Source organism: Ursus americanus, chromosome 16, assembly GCF_024610735.1.
Source record: "Ursus americanus isolate L20-20 chromosome 16, mUrsAme1.1.p, whole genome shotgun sequence".
In the NCBI taxonomy this organism is placed as follows: Eukaryota; Metazoa; Chordata; class Mammalia; order Carnivora; family Ursidae; genus Ursus; species Ursus americanus.
This window is the reverse complement of record NC_142142.1, coordinates 50,738,139-50,761,119: the sequence shown is the minus strand read 5'-3', so window position 1 is coordinate 50,761,119 and position 22,981 is coordinate 50,738,139. Positions and strand designations below refer to the sequence as shown.

The 22,981-nt window shown below is 54.7% G+C and overlaps 1 protein-coding gene across 1 annotated transcript in view; it reads right to left on the bottom strand.

Annotated features, from left to right (window-relative positions):
- DSCAML1 (DS cell adhesion molecule like 1) overlaps nt 1-22,981 on the bottom strand; it is a 337,921-nt gene that overhangs the window by 7,783 nt on the left and 307,157 nt on the right. Inside the window, exons 18-26 of the mRNA XM_045797864.2 lie at nt 21,850-21,996; nt 19,540-19,695; nt 11,756-11,895; nt 5,869-6,022; nt 3,142-3,259; nt 2,613-2,776; nt 2,274-2,372; nt 1,407-1,595; nt 705-992 (exon numbers count right to left, since the gene is read on the bottom strand). Of these exons, the coding sequence (XP_045653820.2) occupies nt 705-992; nt 1,407-1,595; nt 2,274-2,372; nt 2,613-2,776; nt 3,142-3,259; nt 5,869-6,022; nt 11,756-11,895; nt 19,540-19,695; nt 21,850-21,996 (1,455 nt within the window). The remainder of the gene's footprint in view (nt 1-704; nt 993-1,406; nt 1,596-2,273; nt 2,373-2,612; nt 2,777-3,141; nt 3,260-5,868; nt 6,023-11,755; nt 11,896-19,539; nt 19,696-21,849; nt 21,997-22,981) is intronic.

The window sequence follows — 22,981 nt, the reverse complement described above, 5'->3', positions numbered from 1 at the left end:
TGTGCGTGTGTAGGAAGTGCCCTGTGAGTGCTCACCAAATATCCGCGTGCTCACCTATCCCTTCCAGACTTCCTGGCAGTTAGGTTAGAGCCAAAGAACGAGTTCTGGACAACAGAGTGAGAACAGAAGTGGCCCAGGCAGTGAAGACTGGGGTGGCTTTTCTATCTCTCTCTTCTTGGTGACCTTGGAGGCTACACGTTCAAGATAGCATAGCTGAAAGATGGTGGCCAGCCAACCCTCACAAGATGTTACAAGAGCGAGAAGCAAATCTTTACTGGATTAAGCCCTGTAGCTTTCAGTGTTTATCTGCTCCTATAGCCCAGGCTATCCCATTCTGGCTAATGCACCATATTAGCAGAGGGGCTAAGGGGGCGGGGCCTCAGCTATCCCTCTACATTATAGTCTCCAGCTCTCCGAAGCAGCGGAGAGCAAGGACTGCACCTTCAAAAGACCCTCTATCTCAGGGCGATGTGTTTGCCTGGCTATCAGTCCGTATGGCCACTGGTGCACCTGACCACTGGCCTGCCGCCTACCACTCTGCTGCCCCCTTTGCTTGCTCCTTCCCTGTCTCCAGCCTTTTCCTCGATGATAGTCCTGTCTGTTTTTCGATTTGTCTGTCCTCTATGCATCCACCTCTCTGCCAGCTTCCCTGGGGACACCTCGCTGTGGCCCCCATGAGGCCCCTCCCGCCCTCTCCGACTCACTGCCGTCATAGTCCAGGGTGGCGAACTGGGCAGTCTCGTTGCCGCAGCCAGCGCTGTTGCAAGCCCGCATGCGCAGCTCGTACCACGTGGCCTCGCGCAGCTCGGTCAGAAACACCTCCCCGGAGCTGTTGGCCCGCAGCCCCTGCCAGGCCCAGGTGCCCTTGGGCCGGTACTCCAGCACGATGGCTGTGATCGGGCAGCCCCCGTTGTTCCAGCCCTGCAGGTTAAGCCGAGCATGCGTGGAGTTGATGTGGGTGAACAGGTGCTGGTCTTTGCTGAAGGAGGGCTCTGGGGGGCCACAGGGAGAGAGCGAGGTTAGAGATTGAGAGGAGGAGGCTTCATTCATCAGCGCCGGGAGGGAGTCCCTGGGGCCAGCCGGGGCTGCAGTGGCTCCTGGGAGCAGTGGTTGGCACAGATGGGAGTAGGGATGCCCCAGGGGACAGAGGAGGGGGGAGAAGAGGGAAGGACGACGAAAGAAGGCCTCAGCACAATAAAAGATATGGGAAGAAGGAAGAAGCTGCCAGGGAGGTGGGGCCTGTTTCTCCTACTGTGATTGGTCAGAGTTATCTATAGCGATGGGAACTTGTCTGAGTCTCTCCCTTCAGTCTCCGCTCCCCTGCGCCCTCCTTCCTCAGCCCAGCCACCCTCCATCCCCACGTCCCGGGCCTGTCTCTCCCCAGTGGGGTCATCACTAGGCCTCACCCCGCCCGTGGGTCTTGGCCTCGATGATCTCGCTGATGCGCCCGGAGCCCACGCTGTTCTTGGCTGCCAGCTTTACCTTGTACCACGTGCCACACTTGAGGCTGTCCAGCTTGAAGGACCGCTCGCCTGAGCTGATGAACACGTCCTTCCACTCCTCGCTGTTGTCTACCGAGTACTGCAGCACGAAGCCTGCCCGGGAGGGTTGCCTGGCTCAGGGCGGGCAGGCCGGGGCCTGGGACACCCCAACAGGTGGCGTGGGGCTGGGGTCCTCGCAGGGGCAGAGTGAGGCCAGAGTGATGGGGGGCGGGCAGAGGCAGTTTGGACACAAAGCTGCAACGAGTTTTTCTGCTCTCTCTTTAGCAGCCAAGGTGGGGAGGGGAGCAGAAAACAGAGCTTTGAGGCTTAAAAGGGATAGTATTTTAGAGCCTGCTTCTCCCGGGGTGGTCCCCTGTCAGCAGGATTAGATCACTTGGGAGTTTGTCAGCCCCCACCCCAGACCTCCCTAATCAGAATCCGCCTTCTTTAAGATCCCCTGGGGATCCATGTGCATATTCATGGCTGAGAAGCACTATCTAGTACATGTGTCCACTGTTACGGATTTGGAAACTGAGGCCGAGAGAAGAAAACAGATTTCTTCCGGTTCGCACAGCTCACCAGCCGCGGTTGGGGTGGGCCTTCTAAAACCCAGATACCTAGGCTGGTAACTGTCTGTGGCACTTGGGTGACTTCCTTGTGGTCCGAATTGCCCCTCACTCATCACTTCTGGGGCTTTAGGGGGACAAGGGGTGGGATTGGGTAAGGCCCTTGCCCGGCTCCTGGGCCCAGAATTTCCTCCCCTTTCCCCCTCCTCATCCAGACCCCTCTCACCTCGGATGGAGCTGCCCCCATTGTCACCTGGAATCCAGGTCAGGGTGATGGATGAAGCAGAAGTTTTAGAGACAGTGAGGCGAGGCTGGTCCGGGGGAACTGTGAGGGGAAAGCCATCAGCCCTCACTATAAAGGGTTAACACCTGCTGCTGGGAGCATGGGCTATCCCAGCTGCAACTAAGGGCCCAGGCCTGGCATCCGGCCCCCTTGGTGCTCCCCCAGCTCCTGCTCATTCTTCCATCCCCCTGCCTCTTCCACGTGGCACCACTGTTCCACTAAGGGTCTGCCCCCGGGTGGCTGGAGAGGCGGGGGCGGGGAGCCCGCCTTCCAGGGCCTTACCTTGCACCAGAAGGTTGACGATGATGGTGTCGAAGCCCCCGGTGTTGGTGGCCGTGCAAGTGTAGTAGCCCGAGTCCTCAGCCTTCACAGCGCGCAGCAGCAGCGTGCCATTGGTGTGGATGAGCCGGTGCCCGTCCATGGACACAGGGATGGCCGAGTCTTCACTGCAGGGGTGGGGGGGGGCAGAGATGGGTATGGTAAGCACCCCCTCCCCCTAGGGGCTCTCCCAGGACTGTAGGCAAACATGGCTGGGAGTAGAAGGAGGCTGGCTGGGGGGCCCCGGGACTCCTGGGGTTCTACCCAGTGCTTCTTGGGTCCCCCTGGCCTCTTCAAGCACCCAGGGAAGGGAGATCCTTGGCAGCCAACAGAGGGGAGACAGGGAGGCCAGGCCTGCATGGGAGAGCAGGAGCCATGTGCCCGGCAGGGCCTCTGGTCAGCTGGAAGGGAGGGACACCCAGTTCCTTTCTTCCTGGCTCTTCTACTACACCCCTCCCTAGGGTCCCCCATCTCTCTGGGGTCCCGCGCACACCTGTCCTTGGTCCACTTCACAGCAGGGGCTGGATCGCCCACCGAATTGCAAGGCAGTCGGACATCTTTCATCCAGGGGGTTGTCACAGTGCCTCCAAATGAGATGATCTTGGCTGGGGCTGCAGGGAAGAGAGCATAGGGTCACCCCACCTCTACCCTCAACCCCGTACCGGCCTGACTTTCCTGGGGCTCTCCAAATTTACAATTCTAGCCCCCCATCTCCTACCTGGCCTCCACCTTGGGCTTGGGGGCAGGGGTGGGTGCAGACACTTTCAGATGGGGGTCACTGGTTCAACAAATACTGATCCAATACCTGTTATGGGCCAGGTATCAGAGGGGCTCTGAGGACCACAGAACGAACACGATCTTTTCCCTGTCCTCGGGTTGCTCATCGTCCGAGGGGGAGACAGATACTTAAAAAGCATCATGACAGGGTAAGAATACTATGGTAGGGGTAGGTACAAGTCACCGTGGGAACACAAAGGAGGAGGAATCACTCTGCCAGTTCAATGGTGATGGAGGTGATGGCTGGGGAGGCTTCTGGAATTAGAAGCTTTGACTTGGATCTTTTTTTTAAAGTAGGCTCCACACCCAGCATGGAGTGCAAGGTGGGGCTTGAGTTCATGAAGGACCCTGAGATCAAGACCTGAGCTGAAGTCAAGAGTTGGGTGTTTAACAGACTGGGCCACCCAGGCGCCCCTGAATCTTGAAGGCTAAGAAGGAATTCACTTTGCAGGGAAGGAAAGGCAGAGCGAGAAGAGGCTACAGCACTGAGTAGAGGCCTGGAGGCCTGAATCACATGGAAAGTGGGAGGGTCTGCAAATACTCTGGGGTGACCAAAGCCCAGGGTGAGTGCAGGAGGACGGAAGGTGAGCAGGAGCAGAAGCATGGAGGGCTCCATCGGCAGAACAAGGAGGATGGGCTTCCTCTTGAGGTCACGAGGGCCATTGGAGGCTTACAAGTAAGTAGTGATACATTCACAGTAGAGCTGTGGACAGAGCCTGGCTGCCGGCAGCGGGTAGTCTGATGGAGGACGCAGATCAGCGGTGCGATGGTGGTCAGAGAGCAGGCTGGAGGTGACGTATGTCAGTGGGTAGGAGGTCAGGGGCTCAGGGAAGAACCACCAGGACTCGGGGTCTGACTGGCTTTGAGGAAGAGACGGGGGGGGGGGAGATGAGGATGACCACATGATGCCACTGGGTGATGGTGCCCTCACTGAGACAAGGACACAGGAGCGGGGGGGAAGCAGGAAGCGGGGGGAGCGGGGTAGGCAGGAGAGACAGGGCTCCCTAGCCTCACACTGACCCTGAGGTCACCCACGTGGGGTGGCTAGAAAGCAGTCGGACATACAAGTTCTAGAGCGGGAGAGAAGTGGCTGGGCTGCAGACGCTGACGTGGGGCTGCCCAGTGACTGAGGTCGCCAGAGCGGGCACGAAGATGGTCAGAGAGGGGGCAGCAACCTAGGGGCGCGGTGGAGACAGGAACGTCCCCAGGGGTGGCAGGAGCACGCTCCGAGGACCAGCATGCACAAGCCGCACCGTGGAAAGCAAGGCAGGCAAAGATGTCCAGGGTGCTTCGAGAAGGTGACCGTGCCGGGCGCCTCACAGATCTCTGGGCTGACCTACAGGTGTTCAGTTAACCAAGCGACCAAGCACTTCAGAGTTCCAGACCTGGTGCCTCCATGTGGCTGCGGTTAGTTCCCTCAGTCTCTCGGTGTGTCAGGATGTGAGTGCGTGTGTGAGCGTGTATGAGTGTGAGCAGCGTCGGCCCCCCCTCCCCCCCCCGGCTGCTGTAAGGACAGAGGCAGAAGTGTGGATGTGTTCTGGGAAGCACAGAGCCCTCCGGGGATGTGTCCTGTGGGCTGCCCACGGGGGAAGGGGCCAGCCCTCTGCCAGGACACCCAGGCCCTGGTCCTTGGGCCCCAGGGCTAGACAGGTGGCTGTGGGAGGAGGCGGGCCCGGGAAGAAGGGGGCCTTCGAGTCAAGGTCGAGGACCTGGAGTTCCGGGCGGGAGGTGGCGAAATGCCATGCCCTGTGGCTGGCCCTGTGGTTGGCACAGAGGGCAGACGAGCAGCGGTGCACGGCTGCCTCTTTGCTGTTGGGTTGGGGCCTGAGGACTGTCGTTGCCTGTAAAGGGGGCGTGCATATGCCCCCACGGCACCCTCTGCCCAGGCCAGGGATTCGGTGGCGCATTGCCTAAGAACACACATGGTCTCATTCCCCCCTGCGCACAGCACCCAGCCCACAGCCGCCGCCTCGCCGCGCCCTCTGTGACTGTGCGTTGATCGAATGAATCAACAGTCAGGGGCACCACCTGCGCCCTTGGTGTCCAGGCTTTGAAATGAAGGGGGCCCCTTTGCGGCTTTCTGCTCTGGGGAAGCAGTGTCCCCTGCCACCACACCCTCCGGAGATGCTGAGCCTTGGGACAAAGGCTCTGCTGTGAGCTGGGAGTGGGGCTAATGCCCCTTCTTTCAACCTCGGAGCAGAATTTGGATGGGGGACCGTCCGTCTGGGTCGCTGTGCCGCCCGGAGCCTGTTGTGAGGCTTTCTGGGAGTCAGGGGGCAGCAGAGGCCCAGTCTTGGCGGATGCAGGAGGGAGGCGGGTGGCCGCCAGCTCCTCACCGCCAGGTCACGGAGAGGGTGGAGGGAGATAGCCCCTATTTGGGGAGAACCGGAATTCTAGAAGGGGGCTTCTGGCGGCTTCTCCCGCTCCGGCCCGGGCTGCTCACCCTTGCCCGCAGGCTCAATGGTGACCTTCTCGCTGCTGTTGCCCCGGCCAGCGGAGGTGACGGCAGCCACCCACAGGAGGTACTGCTGCCCGCGGTTTAGGTGCGCGATCCGGTAGAAGAGCTGCTCTGGACTCGTCTCATACTCGCTGGGGGCCTGCAGGAGAGAAGCAAAGGAGTGCTAAGAACCCAGCTTCTGGGCCTCCAGTCTCCAACCCCAACCTTCCTTGGGACCCGGGCTCAGAGTAGGGGGTGGCGCAGATGGGGGGTGGGCGGTGGGAAGAGAAGGGAGGATCCCGCTTCACTTGCCCTTTCTGGTTTAGGAGCCACAGTGAGCAGAGTTTATACTGGGCTTGGCCCTGGGGGCTCATGGGCCTGCTCTGGCGTGCTGCTGGGCCAGCCTCAGTTTACCTCTTTGCCTGATCCAGACGCTGGCAATTGCAGCTCCAGGCCAGGGAATGTGAGTGTGTCGTGGGAGTGATGGAGGGAGTCAGGAGAAGGGAGAAGGGAGAACGGAGGAAGGAGGGTCCCAGGAAGACCCCGAGGAAAGGGAGTCTCTGGGAAGAAGCGAAATGATCGCATTTGCCTTATTAGGGTTGTAGACAGGCTCCCCCAGCCTGTGCCAGCCCTGCCGTCTAATTACCACTCCTTCATTCCGCGGGAGCAAACCGTCCGGGGGAGGGAGGGGTGGGAGAGGGAGCTCTGAGAGCTTCACTGGGCACCACTTTATTAATGATTATTAGTGGTATAGATCGCCCTATATATTTGTAGGTTATATAAATCTATAAAAAATTTTTTTAACCAAATGACAGTTTTGACAAGTTGCCAACAAAACAATATCAGATCCCAGTGGTTTTACCAGTTGCTTTGATGAAAAGATTATGTTGCCTTGGAAACCAGAGGCTCAGATATTGAAATGAATTTGAGAAGGAGCTTTTGATAAGCGCTAGTTTGCAGACCTCCTGTCAGCCCCTTCCCTGGTCCAGGCGGGATGGGGCGGACTTTCATTTTATTTTATTTTTTGGTCAGCCGCGGGGAAGGGAAAGGAGGACAGCACTAGGGCCTCTTTGAAATCAGGGCAGAAGTCTAGGGAGGGGGAGCAGCCCCCGGAACAGATGGGGGGCCCTGAGGCCAGAGGGAGCTAATAATTAGTTATCTCTGCAGTCACGGGATCTTGCACACACACGCTCACGTGCACACGCTCACAGGCACATGGACGTGGAGATGCCTTCACGCACAGGCCGGGGGACAGACCTGCAGACAGATACGGCGTCACAGAGGGACATTCTCTGTGCCCCATGGGAGGACTGAGGGGCCCAATAACTTCTAACAGGAGAAAACATCCTTTCTGGCCCCAGGCCATCTGCAGGCAAGTGTTAGGGAGGGGACACGGGCATCCCCTCAATACACACAGAGCTCCCTGGCCAACTCCTCCCGCCTCCTGCATGGAGACTTGGCCTTGACTCCCAAGGTCCCTGCTGCAGACAGGTGCAGAACCCCCCAGAGCCCTGGTCGTTGGGAAGCGTTCTCAGGCTGCAGCACCAGGAGACGGTGTGTATATCTGTAGCTCCTGTCTGTGCGTGAGGTAGGCGGGTGTAGTGGCTTCAACACCCATCTGCCCCTTCTTGCTAAGTGTCTGACCCAGAGGTCATACGCCTTTCTCTGTCAAGGGTCCTGGGACCTCAGTTTTCTATCCTGTAAACTAAGAAAGCAAGACAGCTCTGTCAACCCTGTGTGATTACAGAGAGGCACAAATGAAGCAAGGGGTAGGTGAGTCCTTTGTACACCGGGGCGTGTTCATCTCCTGGCTCATTCGTCTGTGAGGATCGAGACGTGTATGTGCACGCGTGGAGAAGCTGAGTGTACCTGCTTGCGTGTCAGTGTCTACCCGAGTGTACATTTGTGTCTGCACGGGGCAGACACCTTTGAAGGTGTTAGCATCACATCCAGATCCCGAGGTCTTCCTTTTAACCTGGACTCCCCAAGAATCTCCTGAAATCATTTTTAAAAACACATAACCATCCTCCCAAATAAAAGTCCCAGTGGATCGAAGCTTAAAAAGAAAAAGGCAAGACTATGACAATTATTGTCTTTCCAATCACAAAAATGAAGGCAAAAATCATAAATGGAAATGATTCATAAATTTGAATTACATAAAACAAAACCTATGGCACACCAAAAATAGTATCAAAAGGCAAGCAATGAACTGGCAAATAACTGTTATCAGTATGATTGAAAGATAGTTATTCTTCTTATATGTAAAGAGCACTCACAGATCAATGAGAAAAAACCACAAACCACCCAAATGAAAGATGGATAAAGGCCATGAATTGATAATTACCCAAAGATGAAAAAAAAAAACCAGCCAACAAACACATAACAATAATCAACTTAACCAGTGATCAAAGGAATATACCTAAAACAGGACACCTTTTTTCAAATCCAACTGGCAAAAATGAAACATGTATCATACTTTGGATTAGCATGGTCACGTGAAATAAGAATGTACTTATAATGCTGGTGGAAGCATAACTTGGTTCCAACTTTCTGAGGGGTAATTTATCAACATGTACGCATATCTTAAGACTAGCCATACTCTTTGTGCCTCAGGAGATCCTATGGAAATTTACCCTCAGGAAATAATAAAACATGGGCATGAAGACTTTTATGAAGAATGTTTGATGCAGTATTATTTATAATGTTGAACACTTGAAAATAGATTAAATACAGAACGAGGGTACTGGTTAAATGGATTATATACATACAGGCATTCACGATCATGTTTGAAAAGAGTGCTTGGCGGTGTGGGAAAGTGCCTACATACATCATGTGAGAAACACAGATTACATGACATTATGTGAAATTCCATTTTCATTTTATTAAAAAAACCCCATAATATATGTACAGATCAAAGACTGGAAGGCCATATACCAAAACATCGCCAGTGTTTCTCTTTAGGGAATGAGTGCAAGTAATTTTTGCTTTCCTCTCTATTCCTTTATATATTTATGGAATTTCTGATAATAAAGTGGCAATATTTTGATAATCTGAGAGAATGTATGAACATGTTTGGTGACGTTTCTGATGGGCCTCAATGCAGCTGTGCGCAATGGCTGCCCGCGGGCCGTCACTTCGGGGAGCCTTCCCCAGATGCAGTTTCCAGCTATTGTGAGGGTTCCACACACGCACATTCATACGTTCAAGTTCATATGCACACATCAAGACTCACGTGCGTGGCCTCTGAGCTGACACTCAAATCCGCGGTTTTGCACCGTCACATACGTGCATGCGTCTTCACCCCCAGCCCTCACTCCTCCAGCTCCTCCGTAAGTGAATTTGCAGTGCGGTTGTTTGGAATTTGGAATATATTTGTGCAAAGCGACAGTATCACACAGTCGCATGTGGTGGTCAGGTCCCTGGGTCCCTCACTGAGGTAGTCCCTGCCCCACAAAGTGGCTGAACTGCGGTTCTCATCACGTGAGCACACCGATCCCTCGTGGGACACTGTCCCATGGGGACTCGCCCCAGGAGAGAGGACATGGAGAGAGGCAGGGAGGGCCCCGGGGTCTCCAGCAGGGCCTAGGCACCAGGAGCTCTGTTCTGGGGCCTGGGAGAGAGGTCCCCAGCCAGCTGACTGGAGGCTCCTGAAGCCTGAGTTAATGGGGAGGCCGGGCTCCTTTGAAAGGTTTCATTGTCGGAGGAGGAGACGACTGCACAAAGCCGAGCTTGGGAATGAGTACCCTCTCCCCTCAATTTACCAAGGGAAACTTGCCCAATGTCTAAGGCTTTACAATTGCCAGGCTGCGAGTAATTCATTCATCAAACATGTATTTAGTGACAGTGATGTGTCAGGCACAGTGTCTGGCAGCTGGACCCAGAGATGAAAAGATGCTGCCCCTGTCCTCACGGGGCCCCACGGACCAGGGCGGGAGACAGAGAAGCGAACAGCTAGTCAGCATCTGCTGCAGTCAGCGTGTGACAGAGGACGAAGGGCACGCTATGGCAGGGGTCAGCCTGGGCCGAGGGGTGAGCTGTGAGAAGGCACAGCAGGCGTCCAGAACGGAGAGGAACTTAGGATGTGTGTGCGTGTGTGTAGTCGGGGGACAGCGGAGAGGGGCAGACAGCACAGCTAAACTGCTGATTGGAAAACTGGCACAACCACCTAATGATGGCTGTGCATTCTCAGCTGGACACGTGCAGAGCCCGAGGCTCAGCGGTTCCTCTCGTGTGTACACACCCAACAGGCACACGTGCACACGAGCACCAGGAAACACGTGCGGAGACGTGCACGGCGGCACCGTATGTAACAGCTCCAACCTGAAATCTACCCACATGCTTATCCACGGGTGACAAACTGGATGAAACCATTCTGTATACACACACAGCTGAAGCCCGTGCAGAGTGACGGGCAATGATCTATAACCGCACGCAACAGTATGGATGAAAGTCACAAATTCAAAATAACGTTGAGTAAAAGAAGCCAGATGACTGGTGTCACTCCACTTATATAACCTGTAAAAAGAGGTGACTCTACTCTGACATCAGGACCGTTGTCACTCTGGTGGGGGTGGGGGGTGACCGGAAGGGGCACGCAGAGGTCCTCTAGGGGGCTGTAATGTCGTGTTCCCTGCTCCGGGTCTGCTTGCCCTGGGTGCTGGGAACATGCACGGAGCCGTGTGCTCCCAGTCTGCGTGCTTCTCCGCACCGTGGCTGTGAGGATGGAGGGGAGGATACAGAGTCCCTGAAAAGATATTTCCGGGCTTCCCCTCTGGTAACAGAACTCTGTCCTCCCTGGCGCGGTGCCGGGCCACCTACTGCTCGGAGGGTAATTCAGAAAGACCGCAGGAAAGCAGAGCGGAGGAGGTGGCACAATTACCGAGCAATTTCAGGGCAGCGGTCCCGGCTGCCAGGAGCTCATCTGCAGATGCTCGGGCTGCTGTCCCATCGCTGGCTGCTGGTGGAGGGAGAAGCTGGCCTCCTCCAGCTCCTTGCTCCCCTCCTGAGATGTCCTGAGCACATCTCCTGCATGGTACTCCCGGCCCCCTCAGGGTGTGCCCCCCCACTAGACAGGACACCCCCCTGAGGACAGGCACACCTGCTCCTGTAACTAGAACAGGAGTGCTCCAGGGTAGTGCCCAGCAGACCTCGGTGGCTGAGTGGGTGGAGATCAGGAAAGGCAGAGGGAAGGATGCATACTGTGGGACGTGGGTGCATAGACTGCACACACCCTCAACTCTCTTCCCTCTCCGTGGGGCCCCTCTGGCCCCTCTGAGCACCCAGTGGAAGGGCAGGGGCCGGCCGCCTGCACTGCACTCCCAGGTTTGGGGGGATCTTGCAGTCTGAGTCCTCTCCCCAGTGGTGAGGCCCAGCTCTGGCCCAGAGAGACATCTCTCGCCTTCCCTCAGCTGTCCATCTCTTTTCTCTTCCCTGTAGTGGGCTCCACGCTGAGGAGGCCACTCAGGGCAGAGCTCCAGCAGCCCTCTGAGCCCAGACCATTCATGCTGGAGAGTGGCTCATGTCCAGAGGCCATGGACCAGCCAGGTCCCAGTCAACAGCTCTGGGGCCCGCTAGGAGCTTCCTTGGTCAGCCAGACCAGAAGAGCCGAGGCCTTGGTCTCCCTCTCACATCTGCTTGGTTGCGACCCCTGACTCAAAGAAGCCTCCAGGGCTTGTGACAACCTTGCAGCCCCTGGAACAGAGGACTGACCCAAGATGGACACTGGGTAAGGCTTCAGCTACTCTTGGGTGCCCAGTGTCCATTCTTATCCACAAATTCAGGTAGAAACACAGATATAAGTAGCCCCTGGGTTTGGCCTGGATGCCCACTGATGTTCAGAGAACTTTTCCCTTTCTCCTGTCCCCCCTCATCATGCAACCCTGGGCCTACTCACCGGCTGGCCAGACCCAGGGCTGGAGCAGAAGATGGTGTACTTGCGGATCACCCCATTGGGCTTGGTTGGGGGGAGCCAAGACACGACCACACTGCTGGCGGATGAAGGGACAGCTTTGATGCCAGCAGGGGGACCTGGAACTGAATAGGGAGAAGGCCAGGTCAGTTTAGAGAAAGGAGCTCCGCCTTTGGGAAAGAATGACAGGGTGTGGAGAGTGAGGCAGATCAATCTGGGAGAGCTTCCTGGAGGAGGTATCCTTGAGCTATGGTTTCTAGGGGGAGGTTCCAGCAGGTGAGGAGAAGGTGATCATTTGGGGCTTGTAACAAAGTCTCTGAGATGAAGGCACTGGGAATGGTCAGCTTCAAAACTGGCCAGAACCAAGGACTTAGGATACTCAAGAGAGAAACAGAACCCATGGGGAATTCACCTTGATTCCAACGACCCTAACCTGCTTCCTGCCTCAGTGTTCGACTAATAGGTTGTATGTAGGCCAAACAAATATACTGGTCACTTTGCTCTTTGGCCTGTAAGTTCCTTGAGGCTGGGGGTTCCAGAGACTCACAGAGCAGGCCTCCTCCTGAAGGTCAGGGGCTGGTGGTCAGCCAGTGGGTGACTGGGTTTCCTGCCACGTGCCCAGAGCACTGGCCCTGGGCTGCTGGCTAGGTCCTTTCTGTTTTCAGGAGGGAAAGTCTACTTTTTTTTTTTTTTTTTTTAAAGATTTTATTTATTTATTCGACAGAGATAGAGACAGCCAGCGAGAGAGGGAACACAAGTAGGGGGAGTGGGAGAGGAAGAAGCAGGCTCATAGCAGAAGAGCCTGATGTGGGGCTCGATCCCATAACGCCGGGATCACGCCCTGAGCCGAAGGCAGACGCTTAATCGCTGTGCCACCCAGGTGCCCCATAGGAAGGAAAGTCTACTTGAGAATTGGCTGGGAAATTCATCCTAAGGGAATCCCAATTCATATGGAGTCTGCCTTCCCACTGCCCCCATCTCTGTGGGCCTGCCTGGCCCCACTGGGGCCCCAGGGCTCTGCTTAGGAGACTGGAAGCTTCTTGTTTTCAGGTCCCTTCAATTTCTCTCTTGTATTGTCGTGTACTTGTCTTCACTCCTGGGAGCTTTATGCTCCTTTGAGGACACTGATGGCATCCTGCTCAACTTTGCCTCCCAAGCCTCCGTTTCCCCATCTATATGATGGATGTGATAACAACCACATTAAAGTTTGTAGTGACAATTAGCGCTAATTAACATAAAAGCACCGGGCCCCTCCTGGCATATAGAAAACACTCAATAAATGGTGACGATGATCATTTTTTGCAGACCCTCTCTCAACTCTTAGCTTCTAGTACCTACTACAATTTTTTTTGTTTAATCTAGTAAGTGGTCAACAATTCTAGGCTACATAATGATCCGTCATCACCATCCACCCAGGGGCCCGAGGCCTCCCTCACGGCTGCAGCCCTGCCATCCCACCCCTGCTACTGTCTCTGCAGCTGTGGCGTGCAGGGGGCTGGGGGGCGCCCCTGGGGCAGGTGTGCTAACTGTCCTGTTCAGATCTTTTCTGTCCTTGCAAACTTTTTTTCCTCAGCAGTAATTGAGAGGGGTGTGCTGAAATCTCTCCATGACTGTGGGTTTGTCTATTTTTGCAGTCTTGAGGTTATGTTATTAGGTGCACAACAAATTCGGAACTGTTTTATTTGACTAGTAAATTGGGCCTTCTGTCGTAACAGAGTGTCCTTCTGTACCTCTAATGGTGCTTTCCGCCCTAGAGCGTACTGTGTCTGATGTCATTATTCCAGTTTTCTCTCAGTTTTGCGTGATAACACCTTTTATGTAGTGCTTTCACATTGCACTTTTCCATACCTTTATGTTTTCAGTGTTTAGTGTAAACAGCACATATTTCGGTTTTGTCTCATGGCTAGCTAGTCTGACAGTCTTTGTCTTTTCATTGAATAATTTAGTCAATTTATCATTAATGCAATTACTTATATATTTGGGCTTAAATACCTCATCTTACTAAATACTTTTTCCCACCTATTCTGTTTCTCTTTTTTATTTCCTTTTGTGCTGTTTCTTTGGATTGAGTGTTATTTATTTATTTATTTACTTAAAAGATTTTATTTATTCATTTGACAGAGAGAGAGCCAGCGAGAGAGGGAACACAAGCAGGGGAAGTGGGAGAGGGAGAAGCAGGCTTCCCGCTAAGCAGGGAGCCCGATGCAGGACTTGATCCCAGGACCCTGGGATCATGACCTGCGCCAAAGGCAGACACTTAACTGATGGAGCCACCCAGGGGCCCCTAGATTGAGTATTTTTAAAAATACTTTATTTCCCCCTCTCTATTAGTTGGTTATTAGACAGCCTTTTGCCACTTGTAGGGTTACTCAATGTGAATTTTTCACTTACCAAAGTCTAACGTCATTAATTGTACTTTTTTCTCCCTGACAATGCAAGGGACTTAGAACTTCCATTTACTCTCACCCAATTTATATGCCATTGTTGTATATTTTAATTATGTATATATTTGAGGCCCTCCCCGAGATAATATCACCATCATCATCATTTTATGCAGTCAATATTAATGGAGATTTACCTATATATTCACCATTTAGTTGCTCTTTTCTTTTTGCACCACCGAGCTCCTACCTGGGATCATTTTCCTTCTAGCTAAAGAATACCCTTCAATGTTTCTCTAGAGCAGGCATGTTGGTGGTAAAGTCTCTCAGTTCTTGTTTGTCTGAAAATATCTTTATTTCATTTTAATCTTGGAGAGTATTTTGGCTTGGTATAAAATCATAGGTGGGGGGGCGCCTGGGTGGCGCAGTTGTTGAGCGTCTGCCTTCGGCTCAGGGCGTGATCCCGGCATTCGGGATCGAGCCCCACATCGGGCTCCTCCGTTGGGAGCCTGCTTCTTCCTCTCCCACTCCCCCTGCTTGTGTTCCCTCTCTCGCTGGCTGTCTCTCTGTCATATAAATAAATAAAATCTTTAAAAAAAAAAAATCATAGGTGGGTAACTATTTCCCTTACATACTTAATACCACTGCATTGTATCCTGGCTTCCATTGTTTGTTTGTTCTCATTGTTTCTGGCAAATTAGCCACTGATCTCATTGTTGGTCCCATGAAAGTAACTGGTCTTTTTCCTCTGGTTGCTTTTAAGAATTTTCTGTGTTTCCTGTTTAGCAGCTTTATTATGATGAGCCTAGGTGTGGACTTCCTTAAGTTATTGCCTGTGGAGTTTATAGAGCTCCTTGCTTTGGGGATTGATGTCTTTCATCAGTTTCGAAAAGTTTTCAAGCATTTTATCTTCTGCCCCATTCTCTTTCTCTTCTCCTTTGAGACTTCTTCTCACATCCTCAATGTCCTTGATATTCAGAATGTGGTCCATTGGTCAGCAGCAGCGTCACCTGGGAGCACGTTACAAATGCAAAATCTCAGGTTCCACCCTAGACCTACCAAATCAGAATCTGAATTTTAACCTGACCCCCAGTGGTGTGTGCGCACAGTCAAGTTTGAAACTCACTGTTCCACATCTGCTACTTGCTTTTTGATTTTCCATCCATTTTTCTTTCTGAGCTTCTTTTGGGTCCTCTCATCTAACTTCCAGTTCACTAGGTATCTCTTCAGCTGTATCTAATTTGTTATTAAATCTACCTACAGAGTTCTTGATTTCAGGTATGAATAGTTTTTGTTTCTAGATTTTCCATTTGAGAATCTCCAATTCTCTTAAAACTTCAATCTTGTTCAGAATAACTATTTGAAAGTTCATATTTGATAAAACCTCTGTTTTGGAATTCTTGTGGGTCTGTTTCTGGTTTTTGTTTTTCCCTGTTGGCTTTTGTTCATGTTGTTCATTATTTCTTATTGTATGCCAGACACATCATTTGCAAACTTGTTTGTAGAAATAATTTGAGGCCTCAGATGATGTAATCTTCCTAAAGGGAGAATTCACGTTTGCTTCTGGCAGGTACTTGCAATCTGGGGTGCTAGCAACCTGGGGCTACCTCAATCTAACTTCCAGGCCTGAGATGATTTGAAGCTGAGCTGTCTAGTTTGGGTGCACTTTTAATCCAATGTGCTGCCCTCATGGTCTCAACTCAAAGTGAGGGGGATTCACCAGATAGACCCGCCTGCCCCAGCAGGCCCTGGACTCCAATTCACGGATTCTCAGCCATTGCCTCCAGATTCAGCAGATGTCCCCCCATGGGGAGAGCTGTTCCAAATGCCAGGCTCATCGCCTGGGCTTCCACTCTCCCCTAGATCCTGGCCCAGTAATTCTTCACTCTCCTGCCAGCTCACTGATGCCTTCAAGCAGGTGTTTTACAAAATATTTTATCCAGATTTCCTAGTGTTCTCAGCAAGGAGATTGGGTTTGAGTTACATAGTCCATCATTATGGGAAGTGCAAATCCTCTGATATGTTTCTCTAAGCTTGTGCCCACTCCTCCCTTCATCCTCATAGCCACGCCCTAGCACACACCTTCTGCTTCTCTGCTTAGATGCCCACAGGTTCTAAGGAGCCTCTCTGACACTGGTCCTTAACCCCCCGCAGTCCCTTCCTGCCATCTGTCCTCCCACTCCTGTGAGAGTTACCTTCCTACAACACAGGTCCAGTCAAGCCTCGTCTTCAGTTAAATATCTTTAAGATGGTTTAAAATCCAACTCAACTTTCACTCTGATTTGGCATTCCCAGGGGCAGGGAGGTGTCGGCAAGAGGCTTTGTTGCTCAGGAACCAAGTCCAGCCAAGCCAGCCTGAGGCCGGGTTAAGACTGGGGGATTTGGACTTCAGAAATGAGCTCACATTTATTTGAGTTTGTTTTCATTTTATCTTTTAAATTTATTTTGTTTTTCTCTAAATTTCTTGATCATTTTTTTCCTTCGGAAGAATGTAAAATCCTGAGCTGGGGCAGGGGCTTGGGAGGGTGGGCAGTAGGGAGTCACAGCGTCTTCAGCTCTTCGTTCCACGCTCCCATGGCAGAGCTGGAATTACAGTGTGGACCTGTCTGCTTCCCAAGTGAGCTGAGAAAGAGCCGAAATGGGGGAACCTGGTGGAGGTGGGGCCGGTGCTGGTGCGGCGCCTGCTTGTCTGTCTGCCCATCCGCCACTGTTCTTTCCTGTTCCTTGCAAACCGAGCCTCCCTCTCGCTCGGTACCCGTGCCACCCCCCTCCTTCAGAGAAAGCTGTCCCCATCACTGACACCGGGGATTTACCACCCTTCGCGGAAGTGAGCCGAGATCATCCCATTCCCCTTTGAGCGACTGGCTTAGCAAAAGTCACGTTGCCCCAGTGTGACCAACAGGAAATGACGACGAATCTACTGAAGGGCTTCTGGGAAAGGTGTTTTTCACTCCCAAGAGAGGCACGCCCACAGGAAGAGACCCCTTCTTGCACTCTGAACTCTGTCTTGTCTGTGTGATGCCTGAGGCTGGAGTCATTTGGAGATCATGGGAGGGACAGTGGACACACTGAGGACAGCACGGCAGGAGGATGGGGCCCACTGAGTTGAGCCATCTTGGAGCTGCCCTCCTCAAGACTCCTTGTTATGTGCGATAATAAACACACTTACTAGTTAAATCTTTTTTTAGTTGTATTACTCACAGCCAAAAGCTTCCTGTCTGCTGCAGGGATGTGATGGAAAGTATAGAAGATATGCAGGCAAGAAGGCCTTGATTCGCCTCCTACGATGCGCTGTGTGACCTTCAGCAAGTTGCTTTTGCTTGCTAGGCCTCACTTTTCTCACCTCTAAAATGGACATACTAGGTACCTCACTGGGCTCCTGGGAAGGCTTGGTCATGCTTATGATGGCATGTGATACCCATGTCATGTGTGGCTGCCGTTCTGGATGAGACCTCATCTGACAGTGGCTTCCTTCTGGCCTGGGCCTGCCTTTAGGGGGGCACTGAGTCCCTCAGGGGTGCCTGGGTTCACCCGAAGTGCTCGTTTCATTGTCAGCACCTTGGTAGCTATTAGGCCCCTGCCGTTTGCTAGCACTGCACGTTTTAGGAAGGATTTTACAGTTAACTTGCTTCTTACAACTTGATGAGGCCTCACTGTCCCCGTTTTATCACGAGGAAGCAGGTTCAGGAAGGTTAAGTAACTGGCCAATAACGGGCAGGGCTGGGCCACGCTCTTCTGCTGTGCCCACCAGCGGCACTTCACTCCGCGGAGCCGCCCGGTGGGGCCCCACTCCCTGGCCCCGCCGTCCTTGTGCGCGGTCCCCATGAGAGGCTCTGGAGGCAGCTCTAAAGCGAAAGGTTGAAAGCTCCTTGGGGGAAGGGATGACGCTCTTGGACCTCCGGGTTCCCTCGTGGGGCCCCCCCTTTGTCAAACACTGGGAGGCGCTTATGGCTCAGACCCTCCATCAGCACAGGATGCAAGACATCGGGGCGGTGGGGGGGGCGTGGTTTCCATCTAGAGGCTGGGAAGGTGTGTGGTTCAGAAGCTCTGGAAGGGGCCAGGCTCTGAGCATGGTCCCTGCTTGGTCTGCACACACACGAGCAGGTGGCTCTGCCCGGAGCTGTCCCAGGAAACCTCGATGGGGGGATTAATGGCAGGAAAAGTAGGGCAGGCAAGTTGGTAAATATTTAATTGCTCAGAGCTTAAGGCGGGGAGGGGGCTGATCTGGGGGAAGGGCAGGGCTTGGGGACAGTGGGGAGCTGGATTAAACCGGTCTGTTCCCCGGGCGCTGGGCTGCTCTGGGAAACTCCTGAGCACCCCTCCCAGCCTGCAACCCTCCTCTCAGCAACTCCAATCCTCCAGCACCTTCTGCCCAATCGCACAGGAGGGACCCAGACCATGGGAACTTGGAGAAAACTGAGGCAGTGAGGGGAGGAAGCCATGATGTGAGCGGTGGCTGCTGTTTTAGCGCCCGCGCTGCCAGCCGCTCTTCACATGAACCGACTCTTAAAATAGAGCACCTGCCTCGGAAGGTTGAAGCATCAGCTAAGTGATGGCGTTGGGATGGGGTGAGGAAGAAAGTGGAGCCTGGAAGCAGGAGCCCAGAGCTGCACACGGTCACACACACCACCACCTCCTGGACGTGGCCCAGGGCGGGTGGGGGGGGGCTCCATAGGAACGAGGCCCCCTGGTGGTGTGCAGCTCTGGGACCCAGTTGGGAGCCTGGCCCTTCTCCCAACCTCTTCTCTGCTGGGCTGACTCAGCTCCCAACCTCCCCCACCTCCTTCGTCACCCCGCCCGGAGGTTTGGCTTCTTATCTCTGCTTTGCCTCCAGTTCTGCCCATGAGGAAGGGCTTTGAGATCAGAGCTCTGAATGGAGGTACAGCCCCTTCTCCCCCCGAGAGCCTCCCCAGCGCACCAGAGTCCAGGGCTTGGCCCATTCTGGGGCCTCTGCAGGATGGCTGCTAAGTCCCTAAGCCAAGATGCGAGGCGCGATGCTCCTCTCCTCCTCCCCGCCAATCCCAACCACCTTCATCCAGAGGAAACCAGGCAGAAACCTGCAGGGGAGCCGATGCCGCAGGAAGGATGCTCTTGGGGTGGAGGTGGGAAGAGAGGCGCTATCTGGCCTCTGACCTAGTGCTGCAGGGGGAGCTAAGGGAGCGGGCTCTGTTTGCTTATATGTTTAGGCAGGAGTCCCAGAGCAGCTCGCTCCCACCTACGGTAGGCTGCGGTCTCCCCAGGCGGGGCCCCAGAGTGGCCAAGGCCTCCCTACAATGACTCAAATGGACGGGAGGCAGGCCAGTGCCCTGCGGTCACCCTTCTCCTTGGGCAATGCTCAGCCACAGGCCTTGGGGAGGCTGGCGGGCGGGCGTGGCCGAGAGGACTCACCGTCCTCCTTGGTCTGCAGGTACAGCACGCTGCTGCGCACGCCGTCGCCGGCTTGGGTGTAGGCCAGCACCTGCACGCTGTAGTTGGTGAACTTCTCCATCCCTCGCAGCTCCACCCGCTCCCGCGTGGTGGTGATGTTCTGCATCTCGCCCCACTCTGCCGGACGCAAGCAGCCTCTGAGTGTGGCCAGGTGGGCCATGCCAGGTCCCCCCGCCGCTGCCCCTCTGCCAGCCTGGGCTCCACTGGGCTCAGCCCTCGACTCCATGGTAGTGGCGACTAGGGGGACCTGACCTCCAGGTACATGGGGGCAGATTTGGGGCACTGCTCCCAGGCCACATCTCTCCCCAAGTGGCCCAACCAGGGTGAGCGGCATATGCCCCGGCCTTGGCCCCAGCGACCTTGCACCGCATGCAACTTCAGACCCTCCCTTTGGAATACTTCTACCTCTCTGAGCCCTTTCCCCTCCTCCACCGAAGCCCTCTCCATGCGAGCGATCCCAAGCGCGCCTTATTCTCAGTAGGGTAAGGGGCTAAGTCCCCTTCCCTTCTCCCCACCACTGAGGACTCCCTCCCCAGGAAGAACCCACGCAGAGAATCTGGGACAGGCTGGTAGAGAGGACTGCCTCTGCCAGGAAGGGCCGGGCCTTCCTCCGGCTCAGTGAGGACCGTCATCTGGCTCTGCCAAGGAACTTGCTGTAGGCTAAAGAAGAGCTTAGGGAGGGGGTCCCCCGGGAAGACCAGGGTCTTAGAAGGAGGGAAAGAGGCTCCTGAGCTGACAGCCATCCACTGGGACCACTGGGCTTTCAGAAAGACAGACCCAGACACTGGCTGAGGACAGGCTTTGTGGGAGCCTGCAGACCCACCCCACAGCCTCTCTGGGGACCTGCTGTGGGCAGAGGGTTGGGCCGGGGGAAGGCAGCAGATTGCCGGGGTCAGGGAGTGAGAACACCATGCCCAGCCAGAGGCAACTCCAGGTCAGTGCAGGGGAGCCTCAGAAACCTGAGCAGCGGGACCTGCCTTTTTAGGAAATCAGAAACCAGGGTAGTCTTGTCCAGGACTGGAGCCAGCAAAAGGAGGACAGTATGGCCAACAAGCCTGATGCCTTTGGAGATTAGAGAGGCCAATTCCTTCCTTACCTGAAGGGGCTGAGCTAGGAACACTGTGGGCTTAAAAAAGAGGAAGCAAGTTCTGGAAAATGAGGGCTCACCCCTTATCTGGTACAGCACAAATAGGTGAGGCTATCTCGCAGCATATGAACTTGGGACACTGCCCGAGATCCAGCCCTGAGCTCCAGGTCACTGCGCTTTTGGAGGACACAGTGCCGGTGGTGGCGGGAAAGGCACTTCCTGTTGGCAGTGCATCCGGGCACTGCACAACGCACGGGCCGGGTGGGGGGGGCGGGGAATGGGGAGGGCAGCTGCCCTGCAGAAATGACCATGAGCTGGAGCTCCGGGTCCTCCAGGGAACAAGGGAGGGCCGGGGGCTGGTGGCAGAAGGCTCAGGATCCGGGGAGCTAAGCTCACTGTGGCCCGTTGTGGCCCCCCAGTAGGACATCTCCATAGTCTGGGATGCTGGGCCTCTGGCTTGTACAACAGCAGGCTTCCCGGGTCACCGCAAGGCTCCCGTGTACCCCGGCGGGCAGAGGCTTCTTGTGTTTGGGGCTAAACACGACTGTTTGGACCAGTGCATCCCAGCGCAAGGAAGGCACCCCCAGGCTGGACCACTGTCTTGGGTTTTGTCCCTCTGCATTCCCACCCCAGCTCCACTTCCTCCTGCTCTTCTCCGCGTCCTGGGCAGCTCGTCTGCACAGACTGCTTGCCTCGCTGCCTGACCAAGGGGCCCCCCACCCACCCCAGCTTCTGGTAACCCTGCTTCCTCTGCTTGCCCCTTCTGGCCTCGGTGGTGATGACTAGTTCTAGATGCCCCACCCTCGCTCCACACCCCTCTGAAGGCAGCCCTTTCATGAAACTCTTCAGTTACATCGTCTGTGCTGACTGTCCCCTGCCGGGACCCTGCCTAATAGCAACCCGTTACGTCAGAAAAACCCAGATGCCCCATCACATCTCCAGTCATTCCCAAACACACTGCCGTCTGGGAGCAGCTGGCATCCCTCCCCCAGCATGGAGGTGACCGTGTATTCCACCACCCACCCTGGCCCTGGCTCTGGCTGGGATAACACATGCAGAAGAGGGGCGCTAGGCCTCCACTTGACGTCCCACGGGAAGATGCTCAGCTCTGAGCATGGACATAGACTCCCACGGAGCCTGCACCTCTCGCCCTGAGACCCGACTGTCACTCCTGGCAGACTCACCCCCATCCACGTAGAGTGACCAGAAGATGACCCGATAGCCTTTGAGGACGCCATTGAGAGTGCTGCGTGGGGGCTCCGACCAGGAGATGACGGCCACATCGGAGGTGATGGACAGGGCCCGGACGTTCTCGGGGGGCTGGCTGGGCACTGCAGGGGGTGGGGAGAGAAGGGAAGGGCCCGGTCAGGAGGTACAGCCCGACATCCGTGTCCCAGCCAGAAGAACATGGGAGGAGCTCCCGACAATGAGTAAGGAGGGTCTGGGCTGCGTGGCTGGGAAGTGAGGCAAGTCTCCTCTCCTGGATTTGGGCCAATAGAGGTCTTCATAGGTTCGGTTCCTTGCTCACTAGGGGGCACGTTTCTGGTTCTGGGTATGTGCTGAGGGCACAAGGCGGTGACCTCCAGGCATGACCCCACGGGGATCCACCAGCGGGCACCACAGCCCGGGGAGTCCAGCTCTGCTGAAGGTTACAGAGCCTGAAAGATCGCCAGGCCAGCCCTGGGGCTTATCTGATGGCTGCCGGCCCCATGCAGCCTCTGACCGGGCGGTCTGAGCCCAGCCTGGCTCTCGGGCCCCACGTGTCCTTGTGCCAAGCTGAAGAGAAGGAAAAGCAGGAAGTGGTCCCTTTGCCTTGGTGAAGGGGAGGAGGGGTTCCATAGGCACCTTTAGGGCTTCTGGGACCATTACACCTTTGTCCCTTGTCCCTGCCCGTGAACATATCAAAACGCCTCAGGTGATGAGGAAACACTTTCTGAGACCAACTTAGTGTCGCATCCTGCCTCTGACCCTCCCCACTGGAGAGCGACCTTGGAGCCTAACCTAAGTCCTACACCCAGGGTTGGCCCGGTGCCGGTCACTCTTCCTGAGACAGCAGACGGCAGGGACGCCAGGCTCCAGGAGCCACCTTGGCTGGGGAGAATTTCAGTGGCACTTCCTGCTGGCTTCCTAGGAGCTGGGGCCAAAGGGAAAGGCCACGTCTGCTTTGCTCTGAGAGGGAGAAAGGAGGCACAGGCTGGATAGAGGTAATTAGATCCCATTGCCCCACAAGAGGCAACTCTAATTTTTATGAGCATTTAAATGATAATACATCATCCTAACGATCCTCTTTGAGAATGATTATTGTTTCATATTACT